The sequence below is a fragment of the Sceloporus occidentalis genome, unplaced genomic scaffold (assembly GCF_023333645.1).
Source record: "Sceloporus occidentalis isolate IW3139 unplaced genomic scaffold, rSceOcc1.0.p SCAF_83, whole genome shotgun sequence".
NCBI classification, from domain to species: Eukaryota; Metazoa; Chordata; class Lepidosauria; order Squamata; family Phrynosomatidae; genus Sceloporus; species Sceloporus occidentalis.
In genome coordinates, this window is record NW_028317063.1 from 1,403,419 (window position 1) to 1,430,859 (window position 27,441).

The 27,441-nt window shown below is 37.2% G+C and overlaps 1 protein-coding gene across 1 annotated transcript in view; it reads right to left on the reverse strand.

The window, feature by feature from the left end:
• The window catches only part of LOC149285175 (low-density lipoprotein receptor-related protein 1B-like), a 366,729-nt gene that overhangs the window by 34,724 nt on the left and 304,564 nt on the right, over positions 1-27,441 (reverse strand). The window contains exons 56-67 of the mRNA XM_089495720.1: positions 24,935-25,118; positions 23,584-23,669; positions 22,484-22,606; positions 21,831-22,012; positions 20,951-21,150; positions 17,521-17,709; positions 15,084-15,232; positions 6,602-6,695; positions 3,924-4,040; positions 3,694-3,813; positions 3,322-3,441; positions 1,045-1,161 (exon numbers count right to left, since the gene is read on the reverse strand). Of these exons, the coding sequence (XP_089351846.1) occupies positions 1,045-1,161; positions 3,322-3,441; positions 3,694-3,813; positions 3,924-4,040; positions 6,602-6,695; positions 15,084-15,232; positions 17,521-17,709; positions 20,951-21,150; positions 21,831-22,012; positions 22,484-22,606; positions 23,584-23,669; positions 24,935-25,118 (1,681 nt within the window). The remainder of the gene's footprint in view (positions 1-1,044; positions 1,162-3,321; positions 3,442-3,693; positions 3,814-3,923; positions 4,041-6,601; positions 6,696-15,083; positions 15,233-17,520; positions 17,710-20,950; positions 21,151-21,830; positions 22,013-22,483; positions 22,607-23,583; positions 23,670-24,934; positions 25,119-27,441) is intronic.

The following is a 27,441-nucleotide window of genomic DNA, read 5'->3' on the forward strand; positions in this document are numbered from 1 at the left end:
ATGTACTCTAAATTACATTGTACAAATTATAGACTGCATTTGTACAATGTAATGGGGGGGGGTGTATAAAACCAGGGCAGCCGCATTGCCCGTTAAAGAAGCTGCCCGATTCAAGAGTATAAAGGAGCCATTCAGGTCCGCGTTGCAAGTTATGGTTTTGTGTTAAAAAATGTCAGAGCTGTGCCGTGTTTACTGGCAGGTTGGTGCACAAGTTGCTAACCTTCTAATTCTGTCCGATTTTAGTATTATAACATTATAAATTTCCATCACTAATGGAGTCACAAGCCCACATTTCTAATTACTCCCATAGAATTTGACGGCAGGTAAGCTCAGCTCATCTTGTCTGCTCATTTCTTCTGCTCAAGCCTTAATTGTTCCTTGATCTTATCTTATATTTCGGAAAGCCATGCGCCGATCCCATGCATCTTTTAATTCCCTCACTTGTTGACCACCTTCTCAGCAAAGGAAAACTTCCTTACGTTCCATCTTTGACCCTCTAGTTCTAGATTATCACTTTTGGCCCTAACATTTCTCCTCCTTTGAAATAAACTTTCCTCTTGTACTTTGTTAAATACCTTTATGTATTCAGATATTTCTCTCCCATCATCTCTCTTCTCTCCTCCAAGCCGTACATATTGAGATCCCTTAGTCTATCCTGTCGACACTTTACCATCGTTACATAGTTTTACATTTGATTTAGTGTTGAAGAGAGTTTAAGGAAGGAGCCGCTTTAAGAAGTAATGGAAAATATAAAAGTTCTCCTCTAGACTTTTCTTCCGTGCAAATTTTCATACTTTTGTACTTCTTTGAGGATCTAAGTTTTGATTTTAGAGTTTGATGTCAATATTCATACGACGACCCCCAATGTTCTGAAAGAGTCTAAAGATTCCTTATTTATAATCATTGTGAACGTGGTTTCATCAGGACCTATCTTGCCTTACAAACGTACATTTTACTTAGTGTCTCTTAATTAATACAAGTACGTATTCTCTGTCCTAAAATACAAAACATTCTGATGTTCTTGCCCCATTGGTTACTACTTACTGCAGGTTTCTTCATCAGAATTATCTCCACAGTCATTCTGTCCATCACATCTCCAGTGGTCGGGGATACAGTTTTTATTTTTGCACTGAAACTCATGGGGGCCGCAGGTCTTTTTGTCTGTATTATAAGAAAACATGTTGTTTATTAGCTACTTCTCTTTGTATTCCTCCAAACGCAGAGGCAAAAGTGGTTATTAGTACAAGCAGATGGGACATAAAGAAAGTTCAAATGAGAAAAATGGGTAACCTCAGCGTTCTTATAAGAATGAATCTTGAAAGTAAAGCCACCAAAAACATCCATGGGCGGCCATGCTTTTGGATGTTTATGGGAATCGGATTTAAGGTGGGTTCTGGTTAACATATCTTTCAAAAACTCACTTTTTTTCAAATTGCTTTTTTTATTTGTCTTTTTTTAGTTATTGCATTACTGATTTTTAAAAAAAATTTTTATTATGCTACATGCAGTTGATGGAATCTCCAGAAGACAATCCCTTTGAGAACCTGTTTCTATGGTCTCAATACTATTATCGCATTTTTGATTAAGGCACTTCCTTCTGTTATGTTATATGTTTCTTTTCATATTGCGCTGTTGATGTTATTTTTATTTTTTTATAGAGGCGGCTGACACAAAAGGCATCACGTGACATCAGCGAGGTTCCATTCAAACGTGTCTAGTTCGATTATAGGCTATCGGTCTCTTATTACAGAAGGGCCAATGGGAGCTAATTGTGCCTATGAAATAAGCAAACGCGTAGTGAACATAAATTACCCATCAATCTAAGTTTCATGCTTCATTAGTCATATTCCATCTGAAAAAATATGAATGTTTTGTTTATGTGTAAATTTTCCATTCATCTTCTATTATGAAGATTGTGATTCTTGTGTCTTGCAGATTTTTGTGTCTTGCAGATGTAGAATGTAATATATCTACATAATTAAAGTTATAATAATGTATAGAGTGTAATTTTATATATATATATATATATAGTAATTTAGTAAAACCGATGTTTGGCAAAAAAATCAGTTTTTCACTTGCAAATTTAAGAATATATACTAATACAGTAATTACTATCTTGCCCTGAATAGGGGCACGCAAACGATTTGCTTTTGTTTGGACCGTAATTAGATTCTTAAATCACAAATCCAAAAAGCCTTGTCAATGATTTATATAAAGCAATAAAATTCTACATTCGATAGTGGAAGTTTTTTTTTTTTTATATATGTAGTAACCCGTTAGGAATTTACAGAATAAGATGACGGCCGTCTTGTTAATCGCGCCAAATCATTTGTTATGTTTCATTGCAGCCATCGAATTGACAACAGATTTCATGTTTTTTAACATTAGGGGAAATAAACAAGTGACAATCACTTACATTTGTCTTCAATATAATGGCATACAAAGGTTAATTTACTGTGAAGATCCTAATTACTATCTCAGACCTCTGACTTCCTTCTAATTGTATTGCCGGGAAGTATTCTTTGCAAAACTAATGAATTACAGTTACAAGTTTTTTTTTGTCACCATAGGTAGCTAATTACAATAACCAGTTTCACATAGTACAAAAAACAGTGGTGGCCCGGACTCAGCTGCTTACGAAGTAGAATAGATCATGTATATTTATAAGATGCTACACAGAACCTTTGATCAAACCTGCCTGGCTCATTTACTGTAACTATAAGCCTGCGAAAGAAACATATTTGTGGGTTGTGGTTATACTCAGAACCTTAATCAGCAATAGCAGAGCCAACTATGCATTTAACCGTCTCACGAAAAGCAACAAAAGTGTGCCTTTCCTTTGGCTAAAATGAGGAGCTGCTTTCCTTGGGATGGCTGGATAGGGGGAACCAGGCTACTCAGATTTTAAGATTTTGGGCAGCTTGCCAATGCTTTTTTGAGCAGTACTTGCAATTCCCCATTTAGCCACTGGGGGCTCTAGAGCAACTTCTACAGGAATTGTAAACAAAAAAGACTCTATGATTGAATTCTTTGCAGTGTTTCTATAGACTTATCATGGTAAGCACTGGGGATATTGGCATTGTCGTTGTCCAAAACATGTTTTTTTTGTTGTTATAAATCCTACCAATTTACTGCTTGACTCTCTTGATAATTTTGACTAAGAGGTAAGATGTAATTAATTTCAGAAGCAGCTGTATATCATTGATGACCCTTGAGAAATATAGTGAGACTGGAACTATCCAGGGATAAAATAAAAATGTATATCCGCAAAATTATTCTTCAATATGGTGCCCCCTGGTGGCAATATAATTTAATACTTACCGCAGTTGGCTTCGTCTGATCCATCTGCACAGTCTGCATCCTCGTCACACACCCATAGTTTGGATATGCAATGCCTTGTAGATTTACACTGGAAATGATCTGGGGAACAGCTATTTTCAGCTAAAAGTATAATGAGCAGAAGAGTTATTTTAACAAAGTGACCTGAATGAAAGAGTAACAAGTAATTAAGCAATATCAACTGGATCCTTCCTGTGCTCCTTTCATGAAATGATAGCCCTCCCTAAACATCATACACCCCACACTGCAATGTGTTTTAGATTATGGCCTTGTGTTGTAACATTTCTCCTCCTTTGAAATAAACGTCCCTCCTTTCATCCTAGTAATTGTGCATAATGATCTTAAATAACTTACGGCAATCAATCTCGTCTTCTTCGTCTCCGCAGTCATCGTGTCCGTTGCATCGTAGATTTAACGGGATACATTTCTGTTTCCTGGTGCATTTAAACTGACCCAACAGACAGACGTAGGAGTCTGAAAAGTAATCAAAAAGTCAGGGCTAACCTCTTTTCTTGAATGTAAATCAGATTTTGTATCTTTGCCGAAACATCTTCATTTGCTTCTTCAACGGCATAATCACCTACCACAGTTGAGTTCGTCGGAGTTGTCTCCACAATCATTTTCTCCATCACAGATGAACGCTGGAAGAGCACAAAGTCCACTTCCACACTGAAATCTCCCAGGCTGACACTTGAATTCAGCTTTAAAAATAGAAAATATATTGTAATTTATGAAAAAAAATTACACATTGCAATCACTGTTATGGGAAAGTGGTCTAAGAATTGTATGCAAATCGATTGTACAAGAGTCAGTTCTAGGGCTATCGGAAAATATTAAAAAAAACAAGGACTGTTTAAAATCAGAACATGGCAGATTGTAATGATAGCATTTAAGAGCAATTGTCATTTTTGAATACATGATAACGCAAAGTAAAGGACTTTGAAATATAAATTACTAGCAACAAAAAGTGAGCTGGAAGATATTTGGATATTTGATATATTCCGATCAATTTGTCCCATTTTTTTGGAAGCAGGTTAAAAATGCAGAACAAATTCACAAATTCATAAAATATACAATGTAAATAACAAACTTTCCATATTTTAAAGTGCAAAAAATGTGCATATTTAATTGAGTTAAGCTAAGTGATTTTTGTTACTTTTTACACATTTTTTAAAAAAAATGCTATGCGGTAACATCGCCTAAAGAAGTTTTGCTTTAATTAGGTAAATTAAAGCACAGAATATTAAAAGGGACAAGGCTCTAAAATATGTTCACACAAAATTAGTTAGGCTTCATTAAAAAAGCACCTTGATACAGAGAAAAAGAAAATGTTTACAATGAATCACCTTTACATAAAGAAATATATTCAATAAAAAATAATAACATGCAAGTAAAATTACATTGGGGCACACAGCATAATTGTGCTGCTACAAAATAGTTGTTACAGGGGCCCGCTGAGGCACCACACTCAGGCACCCCTGTAATCAACTGATCCAAATTCTTCGAGCAAAGTGGGGCAGGAGTTGAGCAGAGTCATGTAATGTAATGCTATGTTGCCACACACTTGCAGATAAAATTGTGTGTTTGTTAGTGTAAAGTATTCGAGTGAGTGTGTATGTATGGCGTTAGAGAGAGTGTGTGTTGGTTTGTGGTGCTAGAGTGAGTGTGTGTTAGTATGTGGTGTCAGAGTGAATGTGTGTCAGGGCATGGTGTTAGAGTGAGTATGTGTTCATGGATTGTATTATAATGAGTATGTTTTAGTGTGTGGTGCTGGAGTAGGTGTGTGTTAGTGTGTTGTTTTGGAGTAGGTGTGTGTTAGTGTGTGGTGTTGGAGTAGGTGTGTGGTGTTTGAGTGGGTGTGTGTTAGTGTGTGGCATTGGAGTAGGTGTGTGTTAGTGTGTGGTGTTGGAGTAGGTGTGTGTTAGTGTATGGTGTTGGAGTGGGTGTGTGTTAGTGTGTGGCATTGAAGTAGGTGTGTGTTAGTGTGTGATGTTGGAGTAGGTGTGTGTTAGTGTGTGGTGCTGGAGTAGGTGTGTATTAGTGTGTGATGTTGGAGTAGGTGTGTGTTAGTGTGTTGTGTTGGAGTAGGTGTGTGTTAGTGTGTGGTGTTTGAGTAGGTGTGTTTTAGTGTGTGATGTTGGAGTAGGTGTGTGTTAGTGTGTGGTGCTGGAGTAGGTGTCTGTTAGTGTATGGTGTTGGAGTGGGTGTGTGTTAGTGTGTGGCATTGATGTAGGTGTGTGTTAGTGTGTGGTGTTGGATTAGGTGTGTGTTAGTGTGGTGTGTTGGAGTAGGTGTGTGTTAGTGTGGTGTGTGGTGTTGGAGTGGGTGTGTGTTAGTGTGTGGTGTTGGAGTAGGTGTATGTTAGTGTGTGGTGTTGGAGTAGGTGTGTGTTAGTGTGTGGTGTTGGAGTAGATGTGTGTTAGTGTGTGGTGTTGGAGTAGGTGTATGTTAGTGTGTGGTGTTGGAGTAGGTGTGTGTTAGTGTGTGGTGTTGGAGTAGGTGTGTGTTAGTGTGTGGTGTTGGAGTGGGTGTGTGTTAGTATGTGGCATTGGAGTAGATGTGTGTTAGTGTGTGGTGTTGGAGTAGGTGTGTGTTAGTGTGTGGTGTTGGAGTGGGTGTGTGTTAGTATGTGGCATTGGAGTAGATGTGTGTTAGTGTGTGGTGTTAGAGGCAGGAGGTGCCAAACAAATCCTGTACCCAGATGCAATTGTCAAAAGTTCTTTTTAGAACTATGACGACTATAGACAGCGGTTCTGCACTCAGCCCAAACATTAACTCATTTATTGTTACTAATCTATGGAGTCAGATGTTGTAAATCAGTTTATTTTTGCTAGAATTGTAATAGGTTGGAAAGGAAGACATGTTAAGAGAACTAACCTTGTGTTACAGGCTTAAAAAAACGTTTTATTTTGAAATATCTTTGATGTTCATCTGAAGTATGATAGGGGAAGTATTTGGGATCATTTTATTAAATACGGCTGATGATCAAAGTGCTTTGGAGTTCTACATTTTTATAGAAAATCAAAATGTACCTAGGTCAGATAATTGAGCATTTGGGTTACTGATTACAGATAAAAGTATATAAAAAAAATAGGATACAAATTTTCATGCAAGAAAATGCAAAATAGTAAGAAATTTAAGTTCGGCATATACAAAAAAAATTAATAAAAAATAAATAAATAAATATATATATATATATATATATATATATATATATATATAAAATAACATTTTGACAGTCTACACAAAAAGGAATACCCACGGCAGTCAGAAGGTTCATCGGACCCATCTCCGCAATCATCGACCGTGTCACATTTCCACCAAAACGGAATGCATTTATCAGTATTACAGCGAAACTAAAATATTAAAGCAAAAGAAAACCAATATAATTAATTAAAAAATAATAATAAATATATCACTAAAAACACAAAAAAATGTGTTATATTCCATTTGTGATCTCATTTTATTCTTGCTTTATATAGACAGGTAGATTAGAAATTATATTCTTTTTTTCTGAGCAGTATAATATTTCTTTAGCATTTATTTGAATGTTTGAAATGTTCCCTTCCCTTTGAAGTATGCGTTACAGATAAGTTCGCTATGAATCTAAATGTGGCAGACGTTCCATAGTTAGCTAAACCTGTTATGAGCTTTGGAATGTAATTTTGTGACTTCGCTCTTTTTTTTTTTACACGTTGAAATGAATGTGTCAGAAAAACAAAAAACAATCTGTTATGTATCTTAAATCAATCGTACAATGTTTAACTCACCGGACCAAGTCAGCGGTTTTACTTATGTAAATCCGAATATGATTACTGTGGATTAATTTACATTTGATCATTTCCAATTTGATCATTTTAGCTTTTAATCCTGATGACCCACATTTACAGTTTACAAAATGAGGAATCTAATTTTTTTAAAATTAAGGTGAATTCATCTAAATCTCTCAGATTTATATAGAGAATGCTATATTATATTAGAGTAGCACATTCAATAAATAAAAAACTGTTACCTTTTAGCTAATTGGTTCTGTTTGAGTAGACATAATTATTATTTAGAATATTTTCTTTTTAAACACAATTTTAACTCAAGTTACATGTATAAATTCATGTCACTTGGAGTCAGAAGGTGTTTTTTACATGTAATATAATTACACAAGTTCTAAGGCAAGAGGTAAAACTTGGTAGTTTTCATGGTGCTTCGAAGATAGTCGAAGATGACTTTTTGTCCCAACAGGTAATGTAACTTGACATCTTTTTCTATTTCACATAAGAGGAAAAAGTTGAATATCCTCCAAGCGGAAGTGTCTGATCTGCAGGCAAATTCTGTGTTTCTATGTTTCACATGGGGTTTAATGATTACATACATCGATCAGCCATCACATTATGACCACCTGCCTAATATTGTTTTTGTCCCCCTTTTGCCACCAAAACAGCCCGTCCAGGCATGGACTCCACAAGACCTCTGAAGGTGTGCTGTGGTTTCTGGCACCAAGATGTTAGAAGCAGATCCATTAAATCCAAACCTTTATGTTATCAACTTTTTCAGCAATTTGAGCTACAGTAGCTCGTCTGTTGGATTTGACCACATGGCCCAGCCTTCACCCCTCACGTGCATCAATGAACCTTGGCCACCCATGACCCTGTCGCCGGTTCACCTCTTTTCCTACCTTGGACCACTTTTGATAAGTACCGACTACTGCAGGCCAGGAACCCCACAAGATCTGCAGATTGGAAGAAGCTCTGACCTAGTCATCTCGTCATCACAATTTGGCCCTTGTCAAACTCACTCAGATCCTTACACTTGCCTATATGCAGGATGAAATGTTTACTTGCTGTATAATATATCCCCCCCCCCCCACTGACAGGTGCCATGATAACAAGATTATCAGTGTTATTGACTTCACCTTTCACTGGTCATAATGTGATGGCTGATCGGGGTATATATGAGATTATAATTTATGAAATTTGACCACTTTAAATTGATCTCTACACAACGCAAAGGCAGGAAGAATAAGAGAATGAGTTCCCAAATGCTGGTGTGACTATTGTATGTTGGTCCAATAAAAGATATAAACTTAAACTAAAGACTCTATGTAAGTCAGCATCATGTATATTTGGTATCCATTTATTTGAATTGAATCAATGATAAAATCACTGAAAATGTGAAACTATTTGTAATAATTACTATATAATGGAAAAAAGGAAAATTGTAATATTTACGCACAACTGCATATGAAATAAAAGCAATTGGAGGCGGCGTTCTTCAGTGTATTTTTTAAGTAACTTTTCAGGTGCGCAGACTGAATCATATTTGTATCCGCTGAATGAGGCATGAAAAGGATTTTCTTACACTTTCTAAATTCACACTCTTTTCACACCATAGTAGATATCCACATTTGATGTGCTAAAGCTGTATATCCTTCCAGTTATCACACATTGCTAAATTTTGCATTCAACTTAAGTTGAACAGCAAAGCAAATATGCCAAAACATACAAGACGGTGAGAAAAAAAAAAAAGCTTTAAGTGTTTATCGTAAAGACGTTCGAAAAATCAAGATTATATCGGTAAGTGCAAACAATACTCACCAAAGTTAAGAAAAAAATGCAAGTAGAATAAATTTAAATCTTCATATTTTTCATAACTATAACAGATACTTAACGGTGTAGATAAAAGAGTAACAGCCCAATGGGTTCTACGTATCTGCTGCTTAATTACAGTATAAAGACATGACAATTTTCCCTAACAATTATTTTCTCAATTTATTTCCTTTTCTCATGATTTATTCCCCATGATGGGATGAGTGACAGCATGATTTTAAATGATACCCCCTTCAACATTTAAGGTCTCAAGATCTGGGCACCTGCACTGAGGGTTGGGCTAGAGGTGGAGAGTGGGTGTGACCAGACCTAGGAATGGGCGTGGTCAAGGCGGGACTGGCAGTTAACTATACCTGAAGAACCACCTTGTGATCATGAAGGAGCTACAATGAAGGACTGAGCTATAACATTAGGACAGTTGAGCAGCTACAGAGGGACAGTGCCTGGAAATAATGGCTGTTCTGTAAAAACAGGACACTTGGGAGGTATATCTGGTATCATGTCATCTCATGATCTTCATCATGTAGTGGTGTTGCTGGTTCTCCAGTTTGTCTCTCTAACATCCAAGAAGTCTCATGACTCCTTCCTTGCCTTTGTTATGCTCCATGCTATTCCCACTCCAGTTCACACAGTGATCTTAATAGACCTCAAGCTCAGCAGAAGATCATTTTAAGGTCCATTATTCAATCTCAGCTGCCCAGCGATGCAAAGTGAGGTTTAGGTTCTGGACACTGTTTATTATTTTTTACAGGAGCTGGTGGAAGTTAAGGGCTTAGATACTAAAATGGCGGTGCGTGCGCATACACATAAAACAGAATATTTTAGTAAATAAATACATAAAATAACTATACACCATGAAGCTAAATTCAATAAACAGATTAATAATAACACGTTTTGCTGTTAATGTCCTTTTGATAACAGCTTTTAACCTCTGTTTCTTGGTTGGCTTCTGCTAGGGCTATACAGTCATCCACCAAATGTCCTGCCCAGGGACATAAAACATGGTAGGGTTGATAACGTACACAATAGTATATATTTTTTACACCTGGTAAAATGACTTTTACATAAGTTTGGATAATATTATTCTTGAGTTGAAAACTTGTATAATGTCAGTGGTTTATTGCAATAACTAAACTGATTTAATGTTTAGTGAAATCAAATATTTATGTATTTCTAATGAGCATACGCTATGTGTTCAGCAGAACATCATAAATTTGTTTTAATACTTTTTTTGTGATCCAGGAAGGAAATCGTAATTCTGAGACTGGTAATATACGCTTTTTTTATGTTAATTGTTTCACTGGAAGTAATTTGGTACTTAAACGTTATTCACATGCAATATACACTTCAGACATTAAAGCAAATGTAATATATAGTGCACAACTCAAGATATGGAATACTAAGCATTTTATTTTTAATTGGATCATGATATGTATTTTTCAATTTGGGTGGATTGGCGAAAGTATTACGTTTATTGGCCATTTGGAGCAGAGCCATCGGAAGAAATTTACGGCATAATCCTAACCCCAGTGTTGGGAATTTTACCTTAATGCCCCCTGTTTTTCACCCCAACTCTAATATTTAGAGTAGGGGTTCTAACAGGACCCTAACCTCAATGGTCAAATAGAATCTGTCAGGAACCACTTTTTTGCTGCCTGAACCATGGCTTTTTCATACCTGTGGCATTTAAATCTGCTACCACTAGTGGCCACCCTCTGCCCTCTGGAGCACTCAGAACTCTATTACTAGGATCAGGTGTGCCTTGTTACCTGGGTTGAGCCCTAGTCTACATCCAGCTGGGCCTTGTTATCTGGATTAACCTGCCTTTATGAACCTGCCCTGCCCTTCAGTCAGGGCCTTTGTATTGAAGTCTATGGACCTTCCTGCTGTGGCTCTGCACCTGTACTGTTCCTGGTTCCCTGCTTTGTGTCCTGATCAAGTGGACTCCCTGCTATTGTGTCCTTCCAAGCGGGCTGTGTGCCTTTCGTACCCTTCCAAGCGGGCTGTGTGCCTTTCGTGCTCTTCCAAGCGGGCTCTCTGTCTGTCGTGCCCTTCCAAGTGGGCTCTCTGTCTGTCGCGCCCTTCCAAGCGGGCTCCCTGCCAAAAGACTTATTACCTGTATTTTATTTTGCCATACGTCCGGTTACTTGCTTAGACTATATTACCCTTATTTGCTGGTCCTGTTATATACATGAAATACACTGCATTACCTGGATTTCTGTTTGTGGTGTCTTTGTTTGCATAATCATGCACCGTGGGTTACATACTGAACCCCAAGTATCCCCTGCGCATGGGCTCCTACCTGACCTGATCACCCGAGTCCTGACAGAATACAAAGGCCATTACAAGGAGTCAGCGGGGTTACTTTCAGTAATCAAAGTGATAGGAGAATGCTTGCTTGAACTGTGCAAATCATTAATGCAAATCTGGGACTCCAACTCCAATCACTCTCATGAAGACCATTCACCTACACCTGCTACATCCCCTGAGAAATCCAACAAGCCTGTTACCAGTATGAAAAAGGAATCTCCTAGAAAATCTAGGAACCGTGAACCCCTTACCACAACCGAATTACAACAAAGGCGTGATGAGGAATCTTGCTTTTACTGCGGCAAAAAGGGACACTGGATCACCCAATGTCCTCTGAAACCAGCTAAACCCTCTGCAACCCACACCAACAAACCCCAGGCCCAGGAACCTGCATGTGACAACAGCAACGCATCAAAGCTGGAGCACACCCTATCTCTTCCCCAACCTGGTGATCCTGGGGTTAACCAATCCACAGTACCTGGCACTTCTGCGCCATCTGTAGCCATGTCGGATGACCTCCAGACCATCTCTGATGAAACCGACTGGTCTGATATGGACAGCGTGTCTTCAGATGCTTCTGTTGCTGATACAACAGACACACCCGCAACTGATAACCCCACGGCTGTTTGTGCAGTTGGGACCACCACTCCCATTACTCCCAGGAATAAGAATCGTAGACCCCAAACAGCAAAACACTCCTTAGGGGCTCCTGGTTACATCCTAGCATCTGACGGAAAAATTGTGCATAGGAAAGAACTTAACCATTACGAGCAACAGCTGCGTGAACAGAAGTCTGTTAAGCCTGCCACTGCAGCCTTGAACCGGTGCAGTTCGGGTACTACCCCCCTGCCCCCAGAGGTGCCCTGGGTACAGGGCAGCTTCGTGACCCCTGGTGCATGGACAGCCAAGAAAGAGAGAGTATGGAACAGTGCCATCATGTCTATGTATCCAGCATCCAATACCACTATGTCTTACAACTGCACTGCAGATGACCTTTCCTCAGACTGCGTCATTGCCTCTAACGGAACTGTAGTAAGAAAGGAGGACCTGCACGTATTTGAAAAAGCTCTACGTGCTAGGGCTAAGAGTTCTTACCACAGGTTTTGATACTGCCTCTCTACAGTCCCAGGAGCACCCGGAGGCCGCTCCTTGGGGAGGGGGTACTGTCAGGAACCACTTTTTTGCTGCCTGAACCATGGCTTTTTCATACCTGTGGCATTTAAATCTGCTACCACTAGTGGCCACCCTCTGCCCTCTGGAGCACTCAGAACTCTATTACTAGGATCAGGTGTGCCTTGTTACCTGGGTTGAGCCCTAGTCTACATCCAGCTGGGCCTTGTTATCTGGATTAACCTGCCTTTATGAACCTGCCCTGCCCTTCAGTCAGGGCCTTTGTATTGAAGTCTATGGACCTTCCTGCTGTGGCTCTGCACCTGTACTGTTCCTGGTTCCCTGCTTTGTGTCCTGATCAAGTGGACTCCCTGCTATTGTGTCCTTCCAAGCGGGCTGTGTGCCTTTCGTACCCTTCCAAGCGGGCTGTGTGCCTTTCGTGCTCTTCCAAGCGGGCTCTCTGTCTGTCGTGCCCTTCCAAGTGGGCTCTCTGTCTGTCGCGCCCTTCCAAGCGGGCTCCCTGCCAAAAGACTTATTACCTGTATTTTATTTTGCCATACGTCCGGTTACTTGCTTAGACTATATTACCCTTATTTGCTGGTCCTGTTATATACATGAAATACACTGCATTACCTGGATTTCTGTTTGTGGTGTCTTTGTTTGCATAATCATGCACCGTGGGTTACATACTGAACCCCAAGTATCCCCTGCGCATGGGCTCCTACCTGACCTGATCACCCGAGTCCTGACAGAATCCTAATGTTTGGAGAAGGACCGTAACAAAAAGAAACGTAGAATTTGATGGCAGATGAGAACAATTTGGTCCATCTAGTCTGCCAATTTAAATTCTCCAAAGGACCCATATCCTAATACATCTTTGTTTTTCATTCTAATTTTGAGCCAGACCATCACATTAACCGTGTTGTTGGTGTCGGACCTCATGATATGATCTCAATCTCAGAGGCTGTTTCTACCATCTTGTAATAAACGCAATTACATTCATACTTAAGGGGTTTAACCCCTTAAGGACAATGTCCTTAAACCCATTAAAAACAATCCATTTGTGACCGGCTTTGTCATGAAGGGGTTAAGGACTTTTGTGTCCTCTAAATCTCCCAACTGTCTATTGTATGTTTACCAAGGAACCAATTTGATCTTAGTTTAAAACTCTTCCTCGGTACAATAAAACTATATGACATTATGCCATAACAAGGTGGTATCTACCATTAGATCTGACATTAATGTGTTATAGATTAGTGTCTCACAATAAAAATATGTTTACAGACAACAAAATTCATTTAGGGCTGCTTTGATAGACTGATTAAATTGTTCATAAATGTTCTGTATTATTGTTAATTAATGCACGTCTGCCACTCAAACCAAAGAAATATTGACTGTAAAAAAAAACAACTTTGTATTTGTCCTTTTTTTAGGCAAAACCATGAATTGGAAGAAGAAATGCACTAGGCTAAAAATACATACACCAAAAAAAAACAACATTGTCGAAAGAAAACAAAAAGCCATTATGGATAAGAATTTCATTAATTAAACAATGAAATGGACATTTTGTAGTGCTGCTTTTTAATTAAAGTTCAATAATTCGATGTGCTCACCCTTATAGTACAGTATTAGTTATAAGAAAAGATAATTATCTTAAAACACACTTGGTGTTCCCTGCTTGGTGATCTCAAAATGATTACCTTTCTATTATTGATATGAGAGAAGCCACGACTCATATAATTATGAAGAAAAGCATCTGGTTTCAGTAGGATTCAGTAACGCCGATTCGGATGCTAGATATTTACACTGTACGCCAAAAACTTGTGAATATACTAATTTAAGAGACATTATAAATGCATGGGTACCCGTTCCGAGGGAATACATAACATAAGATTATAATTAGATTTTGTTTAAACAGCATTAGAAATAATGATTTTTTTTAATGATTCAGTGGAACTAGCTAAATTCTCCGAAAGTTCCAATTAGAGGAAGCCTGTTAACCTACTTTGCATGAGAGCCCATTTACAACAGAGAGTTAACTAAATCAATAACACATATTGAAACCATTTTTATTGATGGGGCCCCATGAATCATACATACTATACATATTAGTTTCCTTAGCCTGATATATATATATATATATATATATATATATATATATATATATATATATATGGTAAAGTGCTGCCCCCTGCAGTCTTTGGGATGTATAACATAGCAACCGATTCCCTTCAATGAGTTAATACATCACACCTACTGCAGGGGGCAGCACTTTGCATGTGTTGATACACAATATATGCCTTCAATATAAGCCTTTGTAGATGACTGTTTAATAATGCTTCTACTACCCCCTTAATTTTAAGTGGAAGGGTTTCCCATCACCTTTACCCACCATAACTTATGTAATGGTACACAATATGTGAAATACATACATGTCTTGGAAATCATGGCCGCTGTAGACCCCATAATTATATCTATCTATCTATCTATCTATCTATCTATATCTATATATATATATATAGATAGATAGATATATATAAAACTCACAAATATAAAGTAGCTGATTGGATAATTATATTGGTTGCTACAGTTATAAGACCACTTTGAAAATGTGGTACCATAATCAGTTGCTAAATATAACTCCCAATGTCTTGAAGCGTTAAAAAAAAAAAAAAAATTAAAAATAACCAAACAAATAAAATACTTTTCTTTTTGGATACATACCTGGCTGGCAGTGCAGTTAGATAAGCATGTGTTATTATCTTCTGCCAGGTAGAAATGACTAGGGCAGGCACAGGTGTGGGAATTTTGCGGAGATAACAGGCATAAGTGACTGCAGCCCCCATTGTTAATTTTACAAGGATGATCAGGCACTACGAAGACAAAAGGTATTATATCACATTCCTTCTCCTATAAAGTTAATTGAATTCTTTAATAAGCAGGTTAAAATGGAAAAAGGACCTAATAAAAAATTACACAAGACACATTATGACAAGGACATGTAGCTAGTCATTAATATAATGGGAACCATGGTACTATGATAACAGAATTGTGCTAGCCTAGTACATAAAAATCCATTTAGGAATCTATCAGCTGAATCAAAAGGCATACAAATGAGATTGCACCTGTTCACTCTTTGAACCAGGAAATGAAAGATTATAGCAGTGTGATAATAGATTAGATAGATAGAACAGAATACATTTTAACACTTTAATGCCTTTTTAGATATTCCACTGTTAACATTTTAATTTAGTAAACATTTTGTGAACAAGTTTACATGTTATATTGTACTGTACATTTCATCGGGGAATCTGCACATGCACACATAAGCCTCACTTGTGTGTGATAATAGATTAGATAGATAGAACAGAATACATTTTAACACTTAAATGCCTTTTTTTAGCCACGTCACTGTTACATTTTGATTTAGTAAACATTTTGTGAACAAGTTTACATGTTATATTCTACTGTACATTTCATTGGGGAATCTGCACATGCACACATAAGCCTCACTCTTGTGGCTTTGTTAAGTAACAAACAATTGTATGAAACTTGGCACTCAGACTTAACGTCTCATAATAAAATGGTAGGGAAAGCTGATTAAGGATATTTAAGTAACATAACAGTTAATTAAGTTACATAACAGTAATTTTATGTAGACCTTTATCTAGACCCTATTTTGGGAAATCTTGCTCACACTCAGGTCTCAGGGTTTTTGACCCAATCACACAGTCTGGAACTGATATTTACTCTGACATCATGATATATGAGCATCTCATTTGGTGTTTTGCTCCGTGGTATATCACATCTAAACCATCAAATATTGGTAGAATGAAGGCTAATGGGATAAACAAACTTGGTGATCTAATTGTCTGATAATCTACCAGGTTCAGATTACATCAATTTCTAACAATTTATTTTTTCATATATAGGTAATTAGATAGTGGTAATATGATTTTAATATCACTATTGTAGCATATATTCATATCTGGGATCTCTCCAGGATTGACCCAGAGTCTCCGGGTAAAGTACTGTTTCCCATCTATAAAAGGCACTCTGGGGCTAGCCCTTCCCCCACCCAAAGAAACTCTTCAAGAAGAGATAGCGCTCTGGGTAGCCAGCCATGGAGAGTTCTCGCGGTATGCATATATTTATCATAGGTCCACTATAGAAACAGAGGTTTTCTACATGCAAAAACCCACAAAAAAGTATAAAGCGTTATAGATTAAGGAAATATTTACAGAAGAAAAAGTCCTTTATGTATATGTTCAATAGGTAAGGACTACCTGATTAGTACTGAAATATATATATATATATATATATAAAAAAATATTTGTGTTTCATCCTAAATCATATTGAAGTTCATTAAATTAAAAAAAAAAATGTTTTGTGTGATCCATTTCTAAAATGATTAAAATATCAAACATGGTAGGTATCACAGCTGGGTGTATTTATAACACTAATGAAAATGAGGTTTAAATATTTATGAACCTTGTTAACAAGAATTTCTAAATATTCACACCAAACTCTCGATTTATAATTGACAAACATATCACCTTCATTTTTTTTTTTAGAATTAACTCTTGAAAAGCTAAAACCCTTAAGACATTCAATACTGGACAAGAAAAGTGGCACTTTCCTCTTAAATAGATTTCTCAATACATGAAATAGTTCAACATGTTCAAGTTTTTGTGACAACAACATATAATAATAAAAATAATAATAATAACTGAGCTGACCTTAAGGCACAAAATATTAACCTTTTAATAACCTTATGAAATTGCTACTGACCCAATTACAATGCATATACTAGAGATGTAGTGCATTATTTCTTTTTATTTTAAATTTAAATTTGGTAGGTGGCATTTTAGAATGTTGGCCAATGTATGCTAAATGACAAGAACAAGTCAGAAGGAAAAGAGCACTGCTGCCAGGGATCACCAGCTAACATAGGAACATAGAATTTAATGACAGATAAGGCCGATTCAACCCTATCTAGTCTGCCCATTTTTCCTGCTTTAAACACTGCAACCTCAATCAGTAGTGGGTCTCATCTTTGATTCCGGAATCATATGCTTATCCCATGAATGTTTAAATTCCCTCACTGTGTTAACCTCTACAAAACCGCAGGAAATGCTGTGAAAATCAGAATTATAATCACCATCGGGTTGTCTGTACACGTGATAAACTTCGATGTCTGCTATGGCATGCCAAGAGTTAATGAGCAACGCTTTGTCCGCTCCGGAGGTTTTATGGGCACGGTTAAGCGACTTCGTTTTTCCGTCTGTCCAGTAGATGAAGTCTTCGAACAATGTTAGCGCAATCACCCCTTGAATATCTAGATTAGGCACTGTAATAAGAGTTGATAAGATTAATGTTCGTAGCTGGGAGTCTGCCAGCTAAAATATTTAATGCAGAAGAGTCAGACAGATACAACGGCTATAGAATGTCGATTGAATAATTGCCGTGACAACCTGTCAAGCTCTGTGGGTTCTTTATTACGAGTTAAGAGAATGCAAGAGAAGATACATTAGAACAACTTCATAGAGTTTATTGGGCCCCACCACTGAGAAGAAAATGATCAAGTCTGGATAACAAGTTCGTTACCTACAGTACATTTCCACGTTGAAAACAAATGAAGTGCTAAATATTAAAGAGACGCTTGGCATTCACATTTAAGGCTCATTACGAAAAAAACACTGAAATCTCTTCTTTTATCATTAAACCTTAAATACAACCTGCTTTAAAAGGACAGTACAATGTCCCTGGTAGCCTCATCAGAAATTAATGCATATTAAAGTACTTTATGAGAACCTTAATATGCATTCTTTAAAAAAATACTTTAGGAAGAAGCTCCCCACCTCCTCCGTGGTCAATTAAGCTGTCAATCAGTGGCAGGAAAGTGTTCCCATTGAAGTTAAAAGCAGTGCTTATTGCACATGGGAGGTCTGAGGAGACCCCGTCCTCAGCGAGGTGAGTAGTGGTAAGTATATCACGTGGTGTTATAGCACTGGCCCTCAATATTTTATTAGACAAGATCCTTTTCCTACACGTGGCTGCCGTTTATGTCATGACGAACGTGATGTTTCAGGCAGTAAAGAGAATCCCTATGACATCAGCAAGATGAAATTTGCAATTTCTGCAATAGTTAAAGCATCTACACTCCTGCTAATGTAAAAATGGGGGGGTGAATTACCACATGGCTCTTTTTGGCCAGATCTACTAGAAATATTACTACACATAACAACACACAAAATACTGCAGAATATCAGAAAAAAAGAATTCTAATTTTGTATCGGTCAGTATCGATCAGTTATAGTTAGAAAATTGATAATTATTTGGGGATTTCATGAAAAACCCACGAGACTGGTAAAAAATAGGGGAGTAAAAATCCTTACTGTACAGGGCATACATGGAAAGTCTTTGAGAAAGTTAATTACTGTAAAAAGTTTTCAGGTTGACCTCAAAGATCTTTGCAATTAATTAGTATTCAGCCGGCAACGCTACATATCTAATAACACTATCTGTCTTTCATCCAAAAGTTTAAATTACTTTTCACCGTTGACTTGTTATTGAAAGATATACCAGGAAAATCTGTTTAAGAATTCAGCCCAAAGCTTAAACATTAGAAAACATATCGGTTTGAACAAAATATGTAACAGCTGAAAAGGCTCTGTGGGACATTCTTTCTTTCTGTGAGTAACTAAAATGTACTTATATTTAGCTCTTTTAAAGCAGCATTGGATTGAGTTTGTATAAGAGGGGGTGGAAGCTGTTCTAATAAATAATTTATCGGTCTAAAGCACGGCAATTATTTATGTGGATCTGTCGCTTTTCATAAAAGCTACATTTTACATATCTATGAACTAAATAAAACACATAACGACATTAATGGATGATACTTTTGTTGCGACATGAAGAATCTGATGACGCTATTAATATACCGGGTAAGATATTGATGCTTTACAAAGTAATATAACTCGCATTGTGCAAAAAGGCAAGTGCGAGATAAGGATAAACGGGGACTCTCTCTGTTAGATCTACACTTTCTTCTTTCTTTGCTCAGGGGAGGGGCATTTGGTCACGCCTACTCTCCACCCACTTCCCCTCCTACTCTCTGTCTACTTAATTCTAACCTCACCCAAACCCTACATGCGACTAACCCCACCTCCTTGGGTGGGTAACCCCGACCCTCACAAAGCAACTCCCCCCACCAAAAAGGGAGAACTCCAAGTAGCCTACCCTGGGAAGATCCCAGGTATGGCGGCCGTGGCAACTTTGCGTACATTGTCATACCTCTGATCAATACTGGTAAAAAATACCATGAAAGATATGCCAGTTATACAGAGATCTACTTTGTAACTGGCTTACTAAGCAACGGCACCCCGGGAAACCTGCTGATCTCATCCAATGGGGAGATCTAGGCGTGATAGGCCAGCAAGTGCCGTTGATTAAATATATTTATATATATTTAATATTTATTCTAAAAAATGCAGAGAGGGTTCTGATTAGAACCTCAGGGTTCCTCTAACTGTACTAGCAGTTGTAATAAAGCTACCAAGTACTGATGACATCATAAGTGAGTGGTGTACCAAGCGCATTCTGTATAACGCACACAGATTTGTGCTCAAATAATATGAAATGTTGTAAAGATTTTAAGAAAAAAAAATCTCAAGTATTAAAAAGCAGGCACCCGTTATGTCAAAATGTGTTATAATTGTTAGTGTTGAATTCCAGCTCTGTTGCGAGAGTATCATTCTAGCTGTCAAGCCTCATGGAGGTTTCTGTATAATTCAATGCCTTACTGGTTGAGATGCATTTCTATGGTAACCATTTTTTTTTTATCGCTGCCTGCCATTAGGTTTGTGTTGTGTTGTAAACAAAGGGATATTTTTGACTGTTATAATAATCCATAAAATACCAGAACCACCGATAAAATAACAATAATAACATTTTTCTTATTGGTACTTTTTTTTTTTTTTAAGTTACTTATAGCAGAAAAAAGGGGGTTAAAGTTTGGTTAAAGAGTTAATATGATATCAGCTGATCTGATTGTGAGATCTGATGAAACAGCCCGATCCCTGCTATATAGCAAGGATCAGATATTATGAGCCCTCTCCCCCTATACCCTATATGCCTCACGTCAATAAATATAAATGAAAAAAATACATTAAAAAAAATTTACAGACTTTTTAATATATATATATATATATTTTTCATTTTCAGAAAAAATGAGAAATGTGCATCTGAGGACTACAGCCCCCATCACCCTGAGTCAGAATGATGATGATGAGGGTGATGGAAGTTGTAGTCCTCAAAGGCAGGTGCACCATCAGTGCAAGCAAGATTGTACATTTTCTACTTATTTTTTTTATGCCTTTAGCAAGATTATTAAATTTAACCCCTTCCAATGCGTGCCTCATCTGTATTATCTGCAATCTACGTGTACATTGTACGGAAAAAATCCCTTAAACGTTACATTCCGTGCATCACACATATATTGGTAAACATGCCATGCACGTTGTCTCAAATGTTTTAAAGAGCAAACGACACCCCGTAGTTTGCATCATATACACTATTCATAGACGTACCTTTGTGCCTATTGGATCCATTCATGTCGGAAAATTCGATATGATTTTCATCAGCCCAGTAGATTCTTTTGTTGACATAATCTATTGTTAGCGCCGTGGGTCTAGAAATCATTGTTTCTATGACAACGCTTTGATTGGTGCCATCCATACCAACGCGGCCAATGTGTGGATATTCACAGCAGTCAATCCAGTACAAATACCTATGTAGGAGTCAATAAACAGCATGTTTACATGGGTATTACTGCAATTCAACAAGGATATACGAGCAGGCAACCATATATTTTTATTTTTCTTCCCTAATATTTTAAAGTAGCTGCATGTCTGTTTATCTATGTATCTATCTATCTATCTATGTATCTATCTATCTATCTATCTATCTATCTATCTATCTATCTATCTATCCATCTATATATTTATTTATATATATGTCTATCTATCTATCTATCTATCTATCTTTTTGACTGCGTCTTACGATACATTACATTCTACTAATAGAGCACCGGCACAATCCGTAGCACTATTACAATAGGGAATACTGAAAATTGAAAATGAGATTAAAACACTTTATTGGCACCAAAAGAGAAGCAGGCCCTGCTCTTTTGTTCTTACAATCTATTCCAATGTGGTAGTTAATTACGTTCGGTGGTGGAGGTTGATGCAAAAACCTGGTATACGTTTATACACGGGATGCACCAATTTTTTTATGTTAGAGAGTTCGTTAGGGTTGTCGTAAAGAATCAGCTTGGTGTGGTGTTTGAGCAGGGCAGGACACCCAAAATATCACATGACTGACAACAATGGCCGCCTCCAGGTCTGAAGATAAAGGGAGTTTATTGGATCAAAATGAGATAAAACCAGGTTTTTGTCAATGCTACAATACCTAGCCTGTGGGTCCAGGGCCAAGTCTCGAGCAAACTTTATCGTTTTGCTAACCAGGGTAGTAGGGTATAAGCCACTGAGCTTAGAGACTTCGATAATCCTCTTCTCCGTGTCAAACCAATAAAGGTTCTTTCCAATCCAATCCACGGCTAAAGCATTAGGTATGGCTGTATTGTGCACAACCTGAAAGAAAAAAAAGCCTTAATTAGACTTCATTATTCTCCATATGTTTAGTGTAAAGTTGAGTCCAGATGTAGATCTCCGTGCTCACCATACCTAGAGGGATCCCAATCGTGCCCCTTGAATAAAGATAATTGTATGTATGCGGTTGCTGCTTTGCATGTGCAGAAAAAACCTTGTATTTTTGTCCTGGACTATCCTTTACGAGCAGAGTGAGACTGATATGTTGGTTAATTTCTCTATAATGGCACCAGCAAGCCAAAACTTAAGATACTATCAAGCAGGGGCACACTGTACGACAGTTTATTAAGTTATTGTCCACTCTCGTGTTATCCAAATGCACCCGAAAAGTAAAAAAATGCTTTATGCCCTGTGTAGTTTCTCACCTTATGAAAAATGTCAGTTACAAAGACTCTGTATCCTCTGTACACCATCACCGAGTTACCCAAATCCATCGCTTTCCCGTGTACTAACCTTTACGTCACTTCCATTCACGGACATTCTGTTCACACGACTTCCATTCGACCTGCTCAGATCTATCCAGTAAACAACCTCTTCTCTATAATCAAAGTCTATTGCAATTGCATTGTTTAATCCCTAAAAAAAAAGAAATATTCATCACTTATAACATTTATGTTTGCCTTCCACTGAATTTATTTTGAAAAATACTTTCTCAACAGGTATTCTGCTATGCAATAAGTCCCATGAATCCACTAAATGGGTTTACCTCTTTAAATCTTCTATCTGTACTAAAATAGTATTATTGATAATATATATATATATATATAAATATAAAAATTAATAAATAATAAATATAATAAATAATAATAAATATAAATTATGTATATATATATATATATATATATATATATATATATATATATATGAGCCTCCGCTTGAGCTAAGAAAATGTATCCGTTCTTGAGTATTCTGCTCTAACTCTGACCTGAACCCACACTGTATTATAGTTATTCTCTACAGCCGATTCGTGTTTTTGAACCAAGTGTTTCTATTTTTCACAACCTCTCTTTTCTAGCCTTAAGAGGTCAGAAAGAATTAAAAAATATATTTATTTTTTTCCATGCTTGCATTTAATTTATCCATTTTACAAAGAATACAGAAAACCATAATATAAACTTAGTTGAGTTAACCCTTTATTAGAAATAGTCCTACCTCCTATACATTGCTTAACTTTTTAAAGCAAATTAGTGTTATTATCATTTCTTCTTCCTCTCTTCTCCAAGTTATACATGTTTACATTGTCCATGATATATTTTATCTCATTGCTTTATTCCTCACAGGATTCACAAATTAACATTTGCCACTGTAACTGGCGGCATTTCCCAACTTTGAACATGGCTGGGGCAGATCCGTTCAGGACAGTTGGTATCTATGTATTGGTTGTGGTGATTATGATAATATAATATTTGTGGGACAGTTTTTGGCATGAATGGGTAGGGCATGTAAAAAATTGTCATCGGGGGGGGCGCTTTGGTGAAATAGGTGTGACTACCTTAAGCCTCTCCTATTTCCTTTTCCATGTATACCTCTAAAAAAGACTTTTAAACACTAACCTGTTTCAACATTGTGTAGTTGGATCCGTCAGTGCTAATTCTTCTTATTTCGTGGTGATCAGCAAGGAGCAGGAATGGGTCCTCCACTAGTCTCAACAAAAGAGATACATTCTATTTAGCTAATTTACATGTAAAACAAATATTTCATCCCATTTATTGCTTAAAATAATAAGAGCTAATCAACAGAACCAATGGAATTGATGATAGGTTGTGTTAACAAATAACAACATATGCTTTTGGATATTTGAAATAAATGTAATTTATGGTGATGGTGACTTTTGTGTATGAATATAAATAGGAATCGGTTTTGTATCTTTGGTCTCGGTGACAGGTAGCAGGGAACGACCGTCTCTCAATTGTCCTACTATACGGAAAAGTCATTTCTGTTGTTTCTGGACCAATAGGTACCAACACACTAGGAGATTCTGATGGCCATCGCCATCTTTCCAGTAATATCTATAAACATGACATCCACGCTCCCCTAGGGGCTTCTCATTTCCATTCCATGGAAATGTCGTGTCGAACAGGGGCCAAAGTGAAGGTTGTGGAGCTTGTTATACTAATGGTGGGATAACCAGATCGAGGGACCCAATTAGGATGAAAATTAAGAAGAACGAAAGACTGCCCATTAATCATCACCGAGTAATAAAAAGTTTCATTAATATGCCAATTGCATTCACACTCTCCCGTATAAACAGTTACTATTAATCTCCAATATCCAGATCACCATTTATGCAAAAATAATGTTTGCAAAAAACATCAACATAATACTTTAAGCAGACGTAAAATTATTTAATTCCGAGCGTTATTAAATTTGGTTAAAATAAATACATACGCAAGAAGAAAAAAGAGATTCTCAATACAAGAATATCCAAAGGTGAGAGATAATAGCAGGACTGACTATTAAGTGCCGTCTGACGTGTTTGGAATCGGAATGCGTTGGCTTGATTTAATGTATCATTTTTTTTTGGGTTGTTGTTGTTGCTTATTTTATCATTAGCAGCAAACAGCGGTAGTCTCGGTGATGTTTGTTAGGTTTTATCCTCTCCCTAGGTTTCCCAGTTCACAGCAAGCACTTAATAACTCACAATATCATAATGCACTATAATTATGCAGAAGGAACTATGCCTGGCAAATGCATAATCGGAATCACTTCGCTACAAATATAAACTAAAGTAAGATTTTTAAGTTGCAGATAGTCTTCTGGAACTAAAAACAAGAGGTCTACAGAGCTTCAGAAAAAGACCAAATCATCGTGTTAATCAAAACTAATCTGTAACGACCTAATCTTTATAATTTTGATTTGCGCACATAATTTCTCATTCATCGGAACATAACTGCCATGTACTACCTGAAAGAGATTTGCAGCCGTTTGGATTGTCTGGATGTGATTCATATCCTTCTGTACATAAGCACTTGTAGGTACCGTAGGTATTGATGCATAGCTGGCTACAGGGAAAACCAGATAAGCATTCATCAATGTCTAAGCATGTTTTCCCGTCATTCTTCAATCGAAATCCAGGCCAACATTTGCACTATAAAAAAAAAAGTATAATCAAATCAGTCTGTTGGAAGTGATTGTTTTTTTTTTTTTTATTTATACATAAAAAAGGTCTCAATCTTATTTGAATATGTTCCCGGTGGTGAATATGAAGAATTAGAGTGGTGAAATCCGATAAAATGTAATAATACATCATTATACTGTATTTCTGGATACACTACACGTATCTCTGGATACATTTTTTTATACTTTGGTATATTTTTATGTCATGTGTATATGTTACTATTTATAGAGAATAATTTTAATACCATGGTAGAGAAAAGGTGATAGGTGTATTGATCATTGTTGAATGCCAAATATTTAAAAGACATGAAAGTCTAAAAATATTCACTTCAAATGGCTGTGGTTGATCTATTCTATGACTTTTACAAGCTTTTTTATGTAAATTCAAGTCCAACTCACTCAAAAAATATCACTTGACTCACATATGATTGACTACAGTTGAGCTAATTTGGTACTAAGGTCCCCATATCAACCACTTCTTTTCAGGACACATCTAATTTTCACATGTTGTTGACCCGCAGATGTAAAGTGCTGCCCCCTGGAGCATATGGGATGTATAAACACGTGGAAGGTATGATTAGACGGCGCTGCCACTTTAAGGCCAGCAGCTTCCGGCTGGGTATGTTACGTTTTTTATGGAGTTGAGTGTGTCCAGCACTGCAGTAGTGATCTGCTGCTGGAGTGGCGATCCTACTAGCCAAAAGCCCACAGGCATTTACCCAATTTACCCAGTCCAGGCCTAGAAGGGTTACCCAGTTTTACATGGGCAGCACTCTACCGGTACTGGTCAGTAATATGTATAAATGATATGCGTCCAGGGAAAAAATACCGATATGGTCACTTTAGTTGACCAACTGGTAGACTCGCTAACACACGAGTTGGGAAATATAAGTTGGAAATATAGAAAAGCCTCTTCTCCACAAATTTATATATATATATATATTGCATGTTTTTTTTAATTATTATTACTGGACATTAATTGCACAACAAATATATATTTATGACCAATACATTGAAAATACAAAAATGAGCACAATGTGGTTAAATACTTGGTTAAGAAAGGTGGGAAAATGTACCTAAATGACTTTAAAGCTATCATGCTTCCATTAGACGAATATGATGGAAACGTTACACATAGTGTATTAAGCTGTCACATCTGAGATACCGTAAATCCATACATTTATCCAGCACTGAAAACCCATCTCTTATCAGCTGTGTTATTATCTTTAATGTTCAGTCGTTATTCAGGTTTATAGTTTTTCAGCTCTGATGTGCATGAAAGCCATACGCAGACACTTTATAATAATTGTGCCCCATTTCCTGTGTTCTTTATGCGTAGATTACTCTAAAGATTGTTTACTGACACAAAAAAAAGAAACAGGGAAAATCTGTACATAAAAAAAAAACCCCTTGGAGTTTCTGTCATGGTATATGTCATGACCACGGTGATAGCCTCACCGCTCCTGACTTTGCAACGCAAGCAGAATTTTAAGAAGTGACTTTCGCACCTCAATTCACGCTTACATGTTTATCTTTCAGGATACGTGGCTTCTAACTTGCTCTCAGCTAAATATCTCTGAAGTATCAGTCGAATGCTAAGAGATGGTCCTGAAGCAGCTCCGTCGGAATCTCAATGTCCCTCCTAACAAGATTTGTCTATATCTAGAGTTTTTAGATGGTGAATATTTGGAGATATAAAAAAAATTATCTTGTGAAAACGGACTGTTTGATGACCCCCAACCTGAGGTCCTGATGGAAATCCTTTCTTAACAACAACACCAGGACCAAACCACAACCAACCAACCAACCAACCAACCAACCAACCCGTGAGCAAGAAGTTTTTATTACTCCGAGAGTCCAAACCATACTAGACTGTTTCTTTCAACTCATGAAGCCCTTGTATTCTTTTGCCTCTCTCCCGTTGCCATTTGTCTACGCCTAGTCTGGCTTTGTCAGAATACAACACCGATAATAGTATTAATTACAAAGCCTTAACTTTTGTTGCAGCTCCTAAAAATTCTAAACTAGAGGTTCTCCACTGGGAAAACTAGGAATTACCAAGGTGGAGCTAGAACGAATATCCAGAAATGAACTAAGCTACACTACTGTTTAATCGTTTGGGGTCACTTAACTGTTTTCATGGAAAACAAGGAAATTTCTGGCTGTAACATAATTGCAAAATATTTTCGAACCATAAAATTAACCGTTTAAACTTGGATCAGTGTGCCATTGGAACCCAGGAGTGAGGGGAGTGATAAAGGGCCATTGGAACCCAGGAGTGAGGGGAGTGATAA